Source organism: Haemaphysalis longicornis, unplaced genomic scaffold, assembly GCF_048455015.1.
Source record: "Haemaphysalis longicornis isolate Haplotype H1 unplaced genomic scaffold, Haemaphysalis longicornis Haplotype H1 scaffold_1, whole genome shotgun sequence".
NCBI lineage: Eukaryota > Metazoa > Arthropoda > Arachnida > Ixodida > Ixodidae > Haemaphysalis > Haemaphysalis longicornis.
In genome coordinates this window covers 433,840,113-433,854,990 of record NW_027526203.1, presented here as the reverse complement: position 1 = coordinate 433,854,990, position 14,878 = coordinate 433,840,113, and the positions used below count along the sequence as shown (strand labels likewise).

General features: G+C 45.0%; 1 protein-coding gene across 1 annotated transcript in view; it reads right to left on the bottom strand.

Moving 5' to 3' along the window:
• Positions 1-378: 378 nt before the first annotated feature.
• LOC144155751 (CD63 antigen-like) overlaps positions 379-14,878 on the bottom strand; it is a 29,955-nt gene continuing 15,455 nt past the window's right edge. Inside the window, exons 5-7 of the mRNA XM_077687376.1 lie at positions 14,035-14,142; positions 7,386-7,469; positions 379-548 (exon numbers count right to left, since the gene is read on the bottom strand). Coding sequence (XP_077543502.1) covers positions 486-548; positions 7,386-7,469; positions 14,035-14,142 — 255 coding nt within the window. The 3' untranslated portion in view covers positions 379-485. The remainder of the gene's footprint in view (positions 549-7,385; positions 7,470-14,034; positions 14,143-14,878) is intronic.

Here is a 14,878-nt window from a genome sequence, read left to right as displayed (position 1 = left end):
CATTTATAAGCATCACACTGCCACTAGCAAAGTGTGCAGAAAAAAATCCTTGCATACTACCTACCAAAGAAACACTAACAACATATACCTGCCAGTAAGTGTGGCTGCCTACGGATTGGGCATTGAAAATAGATAGTGGCAAGTAAGCACCCGCACGGCTAACATTCGCCACTCGGGAAAGCCAACATACAAGCCATGCCAAAAGCAAACTGTAAGCCAACAGTGAAGTTATGTACAACTCTGCACATGGTAGTTCTTAAAATTTGTCCTGGTATTGTTAAGGCACGGAATGTATCCAAAAGATTTTTGGGATTGGGAAATCAATCTTCTGAACTAGTGGACAACTCCGCTTTGTTTTGGCACCTGCTACAGAGCGTGTTTTTACACCTTAAAGTGCGTGTGCAGATCAACTTGTTGAGGGTATACGGTTGAACCTGATGGCAGGGTAGAACATCGCCAGAATTGAACAGTTGTAAAACAAGCTTCTACACCACTTCGTATTTCCTGATAGCTTTGGCCAAGCAGCAGCCAAAGACGATGCCAACAACCTAAAAAAAGAAATAAACATCCATTAGCTTCCACGCAACTCAGAACAATGTCCCTGAATCTAGAGCACATTCATGTAACCTCAGAGTAGTACATATAGTAAACTGAGCGATCTGAACAAATACAGCAAAACCCCAATTACAAGACTTTCCAGAGACTGAAAAGGCCGTAAAATGTGGGCGTCATAAAATCCAAACAATAATTATGCCTATAAATCGGTTTCTTGCACCGGATTTGTAAGAAACTTGCAATGTAAACTACAAACTAATGCTTTGCAGGGCCCTGAAACACAAATCCCTAAAAGTAAATGCAGCAAGAACAATCCAGTGCAGGTGCCAATAAACCTTGCACTGCAGTCCACTGCTGCAATTCTCGCCAGCCAGTGCGAATCATAGCACACACGATCACGACTAACATGTGGAAGCCTACTAAGCCTGTCAGGGTAACATCTTTGGCAATTCACCGCTTGAGTGGAAGAAACGAACAGTCGCACAAAAAAAAACAGTTGAGAAAACGGTTTCTTAAGTTGAAACACAAATTTCAACCATCAAAAGGCATTGGGGTTGTAGACTTTTGGGTCTTTTTCCACATTTGGCTTTTTGGGTGCCTTGCCTCGAAGCTGGAGTGCTTTTGCAGCCTTTCTTATTCGCGAAGCGACCTTTTCAGCTCCTCTGCAAAGAGTGTGCTACCCAATTTGGAGACTTAGTGATGCACAATACCCTGCGTAAGCACGACGGGTTCCAGCATTGTATTTGCTGACTGCCTCGTTGACTGCTGTCTGTTGCAATCAACGAAGCCTTTTCGGTTTTTGGACGCAGGGACCAAATCACCAAATGAAGACTCATCAGCATTCTGGGTCTTCTTTCCCAGGCAACGGCTGAGGAGCTGCACTTTGGAAAGCCATTGGTAGACAGGCAGCAATGCGTCGGCAAAGTGCCTGGTGAGCTGGCTCTTGTGTGGGGGTGGAGGCTTCCCCCGCGCTTCGGCAGCCCGGTATCAGCCCCAACTCTGCGCTCCTTGTGGGCAAAGTTCATGGTGTGGTTGTTCATCTGTCAAAGTGACGTGATAAAATGTTGCATCACGGCCTTCTGCATTTCTTCTACGGTGTGTTCACGCAGGGCCATGCCATGGTAGGTGGTCAATTTTTTGATCAAGTCTTGTGTCAGGCCGCCTTCACCACCAACTGGTTGCCCCTGCTTTCCCTTTGTGACCACACCACGCAATGACGAATTCCCTTTTTTTTTTTACATGATTGATACAGTCTTCCTTCTTAAACCTGATAAACCCATGGGTCTCATCTTGGCGCAGTGCCAGGTAGGTCCTGCAGTCGCCGTCACAAACGGCAACCATTCTTTCCCTTTGTGACCACACCACGCAATGACGAATTCCTTTTTTTTTTTTTTACATGATCGATACAGTCTTCCTTCTTAAACCGGATAAACCCATGGGTCTCATCTTGGCGCAGTGCCAGGTAGGTCCTGCAGTCGCCGTCACAAACAATGTCCAGCAGAAGCCATGCTTCTCAAGTGATCACCTGAATAGAATTAGGGCAGCTTCTACTTCCATTCTGCCAGACTTTACATCTGTGTTCTTCTAGCAGATGTGCGATGCCTTCCAAGAGTCGTAGCTCTCATCGCCTTCTTTGGGGCCTAGTGTGCATCCATGGCACCATCAAGGACGGGTCCTGTATAAAACTAACTATGCCGACGCCAATGTGGGACGTGTGGCCACGTGTAAGCCATGTCCCATCGTAGACACCGTAATGTTGTTGAAAGCAGGGTCCATATCTTGGTAAACTCGTGCACAGCTGCCGCAGCATCAGAACCCAACAGCTGCCTCACTGGCGGGCAGAAATTGAATTTAGATGCTTCTGAAAAGTTTTGTGGTGCAAGCCTGTGTGAGAGACGTTCATTACAGACCAGAAGTCTCAAAGAGATGTTACACCTTTTCCTATGCTTTTTACAGCTTGCATAGCTCTGACGTTGACGTCAAAAATTCTGCGACCTTCTATACGCGGTGAAGACCACTCCTTGTCGAGGGTACCACAGAAACCGCATGTTAGAAGCATTCGTGCTGCCAACCCATGCCTTGTACCAAGATCAACTGAAAGTCCTGGTTGGGAGCACTTCTGGCACTGAGCAGACCTGAGAAGAGTAAAAGTTTAGGGCCGTGACTTGCACAACAAGAACCTCGTCCGCTAGTTCCGCACCGGAAAGTGCTTCACCCTCACCTGTAAGTTCCCTTTTCCGCGCGGCCGCAGGTGTGGAACTTAGCTTAGCTTGAACTTTTTGCGGCAACTTCCCGCGCTTCTTTTGATGAAAAATACAAAATACGGCTGCAGGGGTGCCTGACTGGTCCGCCCGGTGCTCGTGGCCGGCACAAAGACATGGCCTGAAGTGTCCAAATCAGAACCAGATACACGCGCTGCAACGACCTGTTGCTTCCAGAGCCACGGGACACCGCACGGAAAGTTCATCACGGCGTCTGGTGCTCGTAGACAGCATGGAGACATCACCCGAAGTGACGAGATGAGACCCCGAGATACACGTGCTGCGATGACTTGATGCTTTCGCAGCGGCGGCGCACCGCACAGCAAGGTCACGACTGCTCCAGGTGCTCGTGGACGACGTAGCGTCATCATCACTCGAAGTTCCGAGATGAGAATCCACCACATGCACAATATGACTTGTTGCTTCCGGAGAAGCAGAGCGCCGAGCAATAAGGTCATCACTGCCTTTCAAGCTCGCACACGATGTTTCGACCGCGCAAGAAGTGCTCGGGAGCGGCTCTTCAATGGCATCACTGACTGTCGTAGCTGCGCACGAAGTAATGGCCTCCGCATCCGTAACTGTGTCTGCTGCACATCAGAAGTACTTGAATCTCTGCTAGAAGCAGTCAACCTCCTCACTGTCGGCGATTTTCGCTTACGAGTGCCATAAGAGGTCGAGGTCTTGTACTTCAGATGTCACCGACCCACGGTCAGAAAAATACGCTTCAAAACAATGCAGTGCGCGTGCTGACAAACATGGCGAGCATGCAATACCCGACTTGAAACTTTTCCCCCCGGCTCCATGCACGTGACGGCCGCAGCGAGCCAAGATAAGAGGCGCGCACCTAGCAGACAGCGGATACACTGCGGAGACCAATCACTAGGCACGCTGCGGTCACGGGGCACACGCCGCCAGTCGGGGCCCACCTTGTGGCCTTGGGACTTGCTTTTTAAGAGTTTATTTTTTGCTCGGAGGAGACCGCTGAAGGGGGGAATTTAGAGTTGGAGAAACGTGCCTTCTATTGAGACCAACAGGGCCACACTCCGTTGCGTGCTTGCCGAGAGAGCGGGCCTTGCAACTTGGAAGAAACTTTTCGCCTTTCTCGACGAGAAAAACAGTGATTTAGGGTACTTCTAGGTGGTTTTTGGCCTAGAAAATTTGTATTTATATAGGAAAGTTGTAGAATTCGATAAAAATAATTCCGAAAAATGGATTTTTTGGCCAATTTCCAAGAGTTGAAAGCCACGTCCCCCCGTAAGTCACCTTTAACAAGAATACAAAATCTGAGGTGAAAAGTGCCGTCAATGTATCACTGATACAACTTTCACCACAGTTCTTGATGTAGTATATCCCTCCAGTTATTTGCGTGCACTTGTGTCATGGCTTCTACCCAAAATCCCGATTCCACGTAGCTGGGATTCACAATGGCAAGACCCACAAGTGCACAGGTAAATGACAACTCCTCTATTTTTATAATGCAAATTCATGTTACGATGCTCGATACTAATACAGCGTCCTGCCTGACCAATGTTTGCTCTCCCACAAGGCACCAAGGAAGCTAGTGCATTCCTGCTGAGCAGAAGTGGGCTTGCGAAATTGAACACACCAGGCCCTTTGTAAAATGCTGCACCAAAGTAATATTTGAGATTTTGTTATGTATGAGAGCATACATTTGTCAGACAGAATGCTGTAATAATAGGGTTGTTTGTTTTCGGGTAAAAGTCAATTGTACCCTTTTTTTACACCGCGAACATGTTTTAGGAGCACCAGGTTAAACCCAGTTTCTCGCTGAATGGACCTTTTCAAAGTAGCGATCTGCGCAATAGTAGGCCGACGGTCCACCATTCTCAACCAGTCCTTCTAACACAATTTGCGAACTTAGTATTGACATGACTACCGCTCACTAAGCCACGCTAGCATTTTCTGTGCTGAAATTGTTGTGCCTAGCGAATGGAAGCTGATGTCGAGAAAACTTTCTACCAGCCGAGATACGTTCAATAAGCGGGCAGGCCTCGAATGGAGACCGACATGTTGCGCATGGTGACGATAATGTATGAAAACAAAGATATGTAAAAAAATTTGCCTTTTGTGAATAAAATGTTTCATTCCTTAAAAGTTATCAATGGTCAACATTTACAATCTTTGCTGTTATCCTTACTGATTTGTTAAGAAAGAGGCGGGCAAAGAGCAGAGAGACTGAAGGCCCCCGTTCAGAGCTGCTGCTACTTCTTTCTTCTTCCTTTACTACTACATCTTTTTAGATGCAGAGCATCTGATTCACTCCCCTTGTCCCTCCGGCGTCGTCGTTGTCGTCGGCATTGTCCACCCCTCCACCATTCTCCTCGCCGTGCCAGCTGCGCTCTCCGCCGCTCACCCCCTCTCCTCTCCGACAGCGAACACTCTCTTGCGAGGGGCATTGGATTGGATTGTATTGTATTGGATTAAAGTGGATTGTGTTGGATTGTGTTGCGTCATAGCCGCGGCAGACGCGCTGGCGCCAGCACATGTGCAGTACTCTCTCTTCCGCGGTTTCCTCTCCTTCTCCTTCGCGCTGCGCATATAACCGGTGTGCCGTTCTCCGGCAAAGCAACATCCACGCTTGGCTCAAACACCTAGAGTCCACGCCGCTTTACAAGTACGCCAACGTCGTCATCGACTGGGACCGGCTTACGCAGCCCCCTCAACGTTATGCGCGCTATAAAACGCGGTCCCTTCGCCGCTCCGCCTATGCGTCGCATCTACACAGGGGTTCCCGCGAGGGGAGGTGGGAGTTTTCTACATGATCCACTTCCAAATAAACGCCGAATTTTGTAGAGTATTTGCTAAAAAACCCTGATATCTCTACAATTTCCAGCTTGAAACAAACACCAATTTAAACACGTTAAGAGTTTTTAAAACACTTGTGATGCCTACTGAAAATAAACTGAGTGTATTACTTAGTGCATCTATAGATTTAACCCCCAAAAAACCCAAATTTCAGAATGGTTTTACGAAAAAAACCTGATTATCAATTTGAAAAATCGCACCGATTTCTCCTGAGATTTCAAAAGCATAAAACTCGAAAGTGAACAACCCTATGTATCAACGTATCAAACATGAATCGGCATTAAGAAATGCAGGCACTGCGGATTTGCCTGCACACTGCAGGTCTTGCCACTGAAGCGAGACTAAGTCAGATCAGAAGTTTGGGTAGGAGCTGACACAAATGCACTGGGAATTATTGGAGGCATACTACACCAAGAAACGTGGCGAAGGTTATATCAGCTAAATCGGTGGCAGTTTCCACCTGAGTGAATTCCTGTTAAATGTGACATGTTCCGTGTGTGTGTTTTTTTTTTTTTTTATTGTACAGCCACGATCAAAAGTTTACAGGCCAGGGAAATGGCAATTTTAGGTTATTTCTGTTCCTATAGCAGCCCGACAAAATGTTGAATACATGCGAGATGTAGAAGTACTGAACTAACAATAACTACTGCACATAGTACTCCAGGCTGCCTTGCAGGAGAGAAACAACTCAAAATTGCTGCTTCCCTAGTCTGCAAACTTCTGCTCTCGGGTGTACATCTCATAAAACGGGCATGCTCGGAGCTCGCTGCACTTTCAAGGAAAGATATGGCTCTGAAATAAAATCAGTTGCGGTAACACTAGTCCCGTCTGTCCCTTTAGCTGTCTGTTCTGCACCAACTTTTACTGCAAGCAACTGTTCTGTCCAGCCATAGAATATTGAAAGTGCAATTGTTTATTTTCGCTTCATACACCCATTAATTCCCCCATGAATCAGTCCTCGAGGCAACCCCACTGACCAGTCGCCTTCAAACTGGATTAAAATTACTCATGCGTGAGAAAAAGTACTACCTTTATGCTTTTTTGTACCTAGCCATGCGTAAACAACCAGCTTTAGTGCCTTCATTCTTTTCTGCTGCAACCAAATAAGCTTACAATATCAACTGGAACAAAAAGTGCACATTTGGAATCCGTGCGAGAACGCACAGGAAATGGCATTGAAAAGAGTGTCCCCACAATGCATCTAAAAATATCTCCAACTTTCATCATTGATAATGATGCAATACAGAGTTGCAAAGCCAGTACCGAATTGAAGTGGTGTTGATTCCAGTAATGCCTTTACCAAGGTATATTAGTCTTTACCAATGTTTTTAGTAATACGGATTTGCCCTAATTTTCGGAATTTATGTACTTCCCTACAGTTCATTTATAGCCTATTAGCAGGCTAGAAAAATTTCCCTTAGAGGCAAAATTCATCAATGGAAGTAGTTTTGCCTGTTCTTATACCACATTGGGAATATATCCATAGGCTGTAATTACAGCAATTTCAACTTCTAGAAAATGATAACATGCTAGAACAATGCTCTGTCGAGTCTTTGAATAAAATCAGGACAATACAGATCGAACTGAAATTTAAAAACCATGTTGGAGCTGACAATGCTTCAAATGACAAAAAATCCTAACAATGCTATAAGCCCTGGCCAAGCGATTTTCTAATGGTTTGGTTGCCTTTATAAGATCTTGTACACCTTGAGAAGTTAAAGATGTTGAAAATAACGCAATTACCTCAATGAAGCAGATAATGATCCCAGTCACGCCGACATAGATGATCTTCTCACTGAACTTCTCAAAAAGACGGTCAATGCAGTTCTGAAAACAAAGCAAGCAAGTAATCACAATACATGCTTATCCACAAGGTTTTAGAACTTGACAAATACAAGGGCCACTCCCAACACAAAAAAATTACTCTCAAACCATGCTTGCAATTATGTTGTTACTGGAGGTGCGTATATCAGGGTTCAAAAGTCAAATTGAATAATGTCAGATATACGCCAACTCTTTGGTGCGAAATAATGTATTTCACCAAAAAAACAGCAGCGTTAAGTTGCTTAGAAGTTGAGTTTTTATGACTTAAGTGAAAATAGTACGATACAGTACTGATTCAATATTTAAATCTTTGCTAAAATTTGGCTACATTCAGTTCAAGCTGGAATCGCTATCTTCACACCTACATTTCCAATCAAATATTAAGAGTTTCCAACCGTTCTGTGAACAGACTAACCCAGCAATATCTGTTCTCAACTTAGCAACGGGTAAATGCAAGGTCTCAGTGGAGTGAAAATCTGCGCTAAAAACATTTCAGTGCCTTGGGCCCATGGTACGTGTGAATCAGCGCATGTTAAACATGAGCAGTAGCATTCCAAGAATTGTTGCCAAAGCTCCTCGTGCTACGAAAGGAACAACAAATTTTAAATGCTACCGATGTTAAACAGCACTGCCCCAGCTCAACTTTTTTTTCTGGCTTGCCACTGGTTCTGCTCTGTGTTAGACGTGGCCTTTGGCGTGAAAACTAAGAAACAGCTGCAGTCATCCATTCGCACAATACACACACGTGCTGATAGTTTCGTCCATTTCATGGCAGCGGCCTACGCGTCAACGTGAAATTGAGGCTCCCATTTTTGACCACCATAACAGTGACAAGGAGACTAGGCACATCAAATGAAGATGTGAGGGGAATATGAGATGACTCCCTTACGGGGGGTGCATCGCTTGCAACTTCCAGAAAAGGAGCAAAATAGCTTTTTTTTTAGCCAGATATTCGGCTTCTATATTTTGTATTCTGTGTGTTTGCAGTCTTTTCACCAAGAACTGCCATAAGATGCCACATAAAAATACTTAGCTGAGCTTTAGTGTGTATACAGCTCCTAAAACATAGCTACAAAAAAGAAAACTTAGTGAGAACATAACACATCGGGGTGGTTATGTACCAGTGATTAAAAGGTGGTACACAAAATTAAAAATTAACCTAAAGGGGCAAAACTGTGCTGTGAAGCTTCGAAGTTTGCACGTTGTGCAAAGAAACGCACTAAAAGTGAAACTTTGCTGCGAATAGAATCCAATAGCAAACATCCACGAAGTATTTAAAGGTTTGAATATTCGCACACCTCCAATTCCCAACGTGTCACGTCTAACATTTCAGGCCTGAAGATTTCAGGACGTTCTGTTGAGGGCATTGCTTGCGTAACCGGCGAGACACGTAATGAGCAAGTACAAAGTGCGGAGACCACTGCATAATAAGCATCTGCAACCTTCGCCACAGTGTCCACCTCCGCAAGATTTCTCATGGTATCACAGAAGTGTGAACTCAAAAAGCTTTTCTGTTTTCTTGCAAATTAACTAACACAAAAGAAAAAGGGGATTACTAATAAAGTATGGCGAAGGCCAACACCATGTTCATTGTAAAGGATGCATTTCGTGTAGTGAACAGGGGGGAAATAATTTTTAAAACAGGGTTTAACTGAGTGCCATTGAGCACCTATTTGTATCCTCCGTTTTAGAATACACCAAAAATCCTTGTGGCTTTAAAATACTGCTATTCGATTCGATTCCAATTAAATATCGCAGTCACCTCCCCATTCTGAAGTTCCAAATATTTGAGCCTCCTAATTACTTGATGTGCTCACTCCTAGCAAGACTTGTGCAGGTGACAGAAAACAGCAGATTCACATACAGTCAGCAGCCACTGACAGTAATGCTGCTTATTGACGGGACATAGGAAAACTTGGGCAAAAATCCAAACTACTTTGAATGAAGGCTGCAAAGCAATTCCCTAATCATGAAGCCCCACCTCAGGAATATCCACCCCAAATGTCAAGTTGCAGAGAAATGCCCCCAATTTATAAGTCCTTTGCCACTAGCGCACCTTACATCGCTGCCCCACGACACAATCCAAAAACTGCTGGCAACACAGGAATGCTCCTCCAAGCGTCTTATGTCATAGCATGTGCCATTTGCCCCTAAAAAATGCACCTGCCCACCAAGCAGATTTAGATCTAAATCTGCCCTCCTCGTTCTCCGAAACAGGACCCGAGGACGACCACCGAATCCGACACCCGACCCCACAATATACATCGGCAGCAAGGCGGCGGCGACCCTGCGCGGCCTACCGGAATAGGATGGCCACCCACCGCTCCTAACTCTTTCTCTCCCCCTCCCCTCTCCCTTTTTCTGAATAAACATTTTCCTCCTCCTCCTCCTCCCACCAAGCATCCTTCCTATATCATACTACAGCATGTACCATTCATTATTTTGCAGGGCACATTGCTGCCAGCATCAAGACCGCAAGCTCACGATCAACAGCTTCTACCATACTGAATGCAGACAATATAGTGAAGAGAGGAAATGAATCCACGCCTGCTCTTCGCCAAACCATTTTGTTGCCACAAACATAACTACGCATTTAAAAATATGTGCGATACAACCTACAACTGAGATCAAGCAAGCAACAGTCGAATCCTGTATCAAGCCAAAAAGCACAATAAAAAATTTAAGCCAATATGAGGGGCACATGTGGTTTAACTTTGCACTAAAGGGCCACAGACTGTCAGGTGATACCTAACATTAGTAAATAAAAACAATGGGCAACATCCAAGCAGTAGCAACACACAGGCTTGTGCGCATTAGATGTAGATTAAATTCGTAAAATACACAAAGCTTAAAGGCCAACTGCACTCAAAATTTTTTTTGTACAAATAAGTAGTCTATGCTCTTAAAATCACCATGGCGAAATCCTTATCTTCATAATCACAGAGAGCGCTAGGTACCGCCGTTCAAAGTACCTCCGAGCAGACGACGTTTGCACCTGGCGGAGAGTCGCCGTAACAAGTTCCGAGCGGCCTGTGACAGAGGTTGGGGAACCTGTCCCGTGAAGCTCGCGCTTCTCCGGCGACTTGCAGGGCGCTCCGCCGGGCGCAGGGATGCGTTCGCCCAGGGTTTCTCTGCTACACCAGCGCGCTGTACCGGCGTCGCCATCAAATGTTTAAACTAACCGCATAGGCAGTAATATCCCCCATTTTTCTCAATGCAAAAAAATGATTAGAAGCCTAAACCTATTCAGGCGCTTGCGAACGTGTTGGAGTTAGCAAAACTCTTTTTACTTGAGAATAATATTTTTACACAAAGAAAAAAATAGCGCGAAAGGAGCACTTGCCTTACATTTGTCATTCCTATTGCATTTACCACTCCTATTGCATTTACCACAGAAAAAAAAATATAAATTATTGACCACTTGCACTTCCGCGTCCAATATTGGCCTCATTTCGGCTGGCCCAACGCCACCTCTATCCTTTAGACATTTCCAAAAGTTTTACGACCCAAATAGAGTTCTTGTACACGCGGCTATAAACATTTGTGCGTCTTGTCTCCCTAGCTAAGTGAACCAAAATCAGCCTTTCTCGTAGTAACACATACACCCGCACAAATATTGGCCGTCGTATTTGGGAAGTGCGAAAACTAAACTGCTCCTCTCCTAAACAATAGATTATATTTTTATTCGATTCCCAAGTGAAGTATTTACTTTGAGCGTTAAATTTAGTTTATTTGAAAGTAAAACGTTTTCAACAGTACCTGTCTCTGGTTAAAGTAGAAAACAGCGGTACATAGGAAGAGTTTTCGTGTTTTAGTGCGTCATTTAGCTCTGGAGGCGGGCTTATAGTTTCAGATCCCTTATTATAATTCGATTCTCGATGTGCAGACAGGGGGAAAAATACTGGGCCGATATTCACGAAGCTGTTTGCATGTAATGTATAGTAGAAATATACTGATTTATCTCCGCCCTCGTGCGATTTGTTCCCTTCAGAGAGGGCGACGCGATAGCCGAGGGGTCGGCTATAATAAAAGCTGCTTTTCGATATCGTATACGAGCAAATAGCTTTGTAAATCAGGGTCCGTTTTTTACTAGCAAAGCCGAAAATTGCTATTCCGGCAGTTATTATGGTGAAAAAAAAATACTGTCGGGCGGTCTACTTCATCTCGATTGATAGCAACGGGATGCCGGAATTGCGCCCAACTCCATTATCATGGGCAAACGTTAGTGGAAGTTCTGTGGAAATAAAAAAGCGAAACGCGACGCTACCACGCGCATTTGCAGGCGGCTCAGAGCGGCCGCCGACTCTGGCGCGGTCGCTTCCGTTCCTTCCGGCCGCCGCTATGGCCGCCTTTTCTATTCAGTTTCGGTTCCGAAAACGCGAATGTCGCGAGCCGTTTGCGTCGCGCGCGTTGATGTTTGAAGCGCAGTATTTTGCATTTCGCACCCTTTTTATATGAACTGTTAGGTGACATTATTTTTACGTTGTCGAAAATTTGAGTGCAGTTGGCCTTTAAATACCCAGTTGGAGCTCTCAAAACAAACGAGAAGTTTTTTTTTTTACACGGAGATACGAAGCTGGCGAGCGGTTTGTTTGAGAGAAGAAGGCTTTGACTACCTCTCTCAAGTGACTGAAATGGCCGCCAGCCACGCTTCCGTGCAGCAAAAACTCTCAAAGATGGCCGAAATTCGGCTTGATTGCGTGATTTCTAGGCTCACCGCGAGTCATTCAGGCGCGATTTTCACCAAGTTCTCGTTCGTATTTCGATTTCATCTTTTTTTTCATGGAAGAAGGATAGTCAAAGATGATAGTGCAAGTGAAAACAAAAAAACAACATATTTCGAAAAAATAGCGATTTTTCGACCCGCGTGTCCCCTTAAACTACCAGACATCCTCACTGTGAAGTGTTGAAAGCAGTAGGAGATTCAAGCTTCCACGAGTTTTTGCCAAGACATACACAAGCGGTCGCATCCAACTGAGTACAATGACAACTTAGAGTGAACCTTTATCGAAGTGCGCAAGCTGCCATGGGCTGCTCGTTGGTGCATGGTGCAGAATTTGTGGTAGCACTTCACTGTTTTTATGTTTGTTTCATTTATCAATATACAAAGTAGAGTCTTACGCAGGCCAGGAATCGAACCTGCGACCTCATGCTCAACAGGTTATGAACAGCCATGCACTGCATGTACAAGCACTGTCACAAGCTAAGCATGCGCACATATGATGGCCGAACGGAAAGCTACTTTTCAGGGTAAGTGGAAAGTCATGCGGTGTAACAAAGGAACAAAGTTTATGTTAGCACAAGTACTTTGCAAGTCCAAGCACAGATAGTTTTCTGCCGTTGAACAAAGGCTGCCAACTTCGACCCATAAGACAGCCCCAACAGCAAATATATTTTGAATCTCCGAAAGGCGAACATCCCTTCATTTAATTCAATGTGCCCAATCCAGTTCACTTTAATCCCACCCCCAATGCTAGAACTGGCAGGGTAAAGTTTTGTTCTATAGCCTAGCTAAATGCTCTAAAGTAAAGTAGCTATTCCAAAAATATGAACAGTTAACCCTTTGAGGGTCGAATTTTTTTGCCAAATGCGTCCCCACAGGGTCGATTTTTTTTATTGGTGATTTAAATTCTACGGACGAATCTATATCGAGAAAAAATAATCAAAAATTTTTTTGCGTGACCGTAAAGTGACAAAAAAATCATTTGTGTTGTTACATACATGTGGTTTATTATGGCGTTACACAAGAAAAATTCTAAATAGAAACGGGAGAGTAACAAGCCGGCACCTTTTGAGTGAATCAAAATCAGATAGACATCAGTTTCGCGGGCGCAAAAGGCGGGAAGCGCCCAGAGGACAATACCGAAACCAGCCGCTGGGCGCCCGCCGGCGCGCGCGGCAGAATGCGGGAGCGATAGACGGCGCACCGCTCATAAACTACAAAAAAACGAGAAAAGAGCCTCATCAGTTTCGCAGGCGACCTTGGTCTGTGGTAGGCGCAAGAAGCGAAAGGCGCCCGGGTATCCGGTGGGAGATACCCAGCGCGCCCCCTCGTTAGCGGATGCGCAAGCGATAGCCGGCGCGCCGCTGAAGTAAATCAAAAAAATAAAAAGAACAGCCATCGGCGCAAGAAAAAAATTTGACGTATTTCCGAAGTGTGGCAGCACATGCCAAGCAAGAGAAGTTGGCGAAAAAGGCACGCTTTTTAAAGATACAAGCAATGCCGTACATGTACGTCATTGACCATTTTGAAAGTGTTTGCCGATGCCGTACATGTACGGCCGTGACCCTCAAAGGGTTAATTATACATTTAGTATTCATTTCAATACAAGAATTCGCTGAAGACCGCATTTAAACTACTTAAACTACAAAAAGCATTTAGACTACTAGATTTAAAATCATTTGGGAAAAATCTCCATTTGCTTGGAACCCAAAATTCACTGGCCAAAATCTAACACTTCCTTAGCACGCAATCAATGGCAAAACTGGATCCCACAACAGTGCATACCATAAGGTACCACCTACAAAATTTTGCATAAACTGCAGCAAGACCACAAAGGATGTTTACCACAGTGTATGCCTTGTCCACAGTGCAGTTGGTAGGCTTGTCTGGGCAGCATGATGGTGGCAAAGCCTGGTGGTAGTCGGCAGTGCTGTTGGCTCCGCAGCAATGGAGCTGCAAATAAATGAATCTGGTCAAACCCATCGCAAGATCACACTCGCAAAAAATATAAAAACTGGGTTTTCTCTGTAAAACACTATAACGAAGAGCCCCCTTGTTGGCTTTCACCCTCCTGGACGAACCACTTCCTGGTATACACTCAGGGTACAATACACAGGCTCTTATGTTCTGCCCCTATTGGAGTAGGTCCACAAGCTGTTCGAAATTAAACACTCAGTGGTGAGTAGACCTGGCAAAAAAAAAAAAAAAGGTATTGCCCCGCACAACCACACAACCTGAGGCTTCATTTCTAGGCAGTTTGTAGACGGAGGGCACATCACGCGATGAAGCCTGATGTGCCCTCGAGTGCAGTCAGCAATAAATGAACTGCTCACAACAGTATACGAGTCAGAAAGAGCCCACTCGCATGCTTTTGTTCATAGCTGTAAACTAGCAGCGCTCTACATCCGTCGATGTCAACGACTGTACTTTATAGGTTAGCCATGCATTACCTTACCTGTGAAGAGACCCACCCGTATTTGCGTGTTCACATTTATACGCGACTATTTGTTACAGGGTGTACAACTTTCACCAGATGACTAAGCAACATTCATTGTGCATGGAGATTGGGCAGGCAAGCATCGAGGGTGGAAAGAGATGGACAAATTCAGAGGTGGCCTGCAAATGAGGTGGCCAACCAGCCCACATAAGCTGCCCTGCACATGCCCTCACACCCTGTAGAACAGGTCAT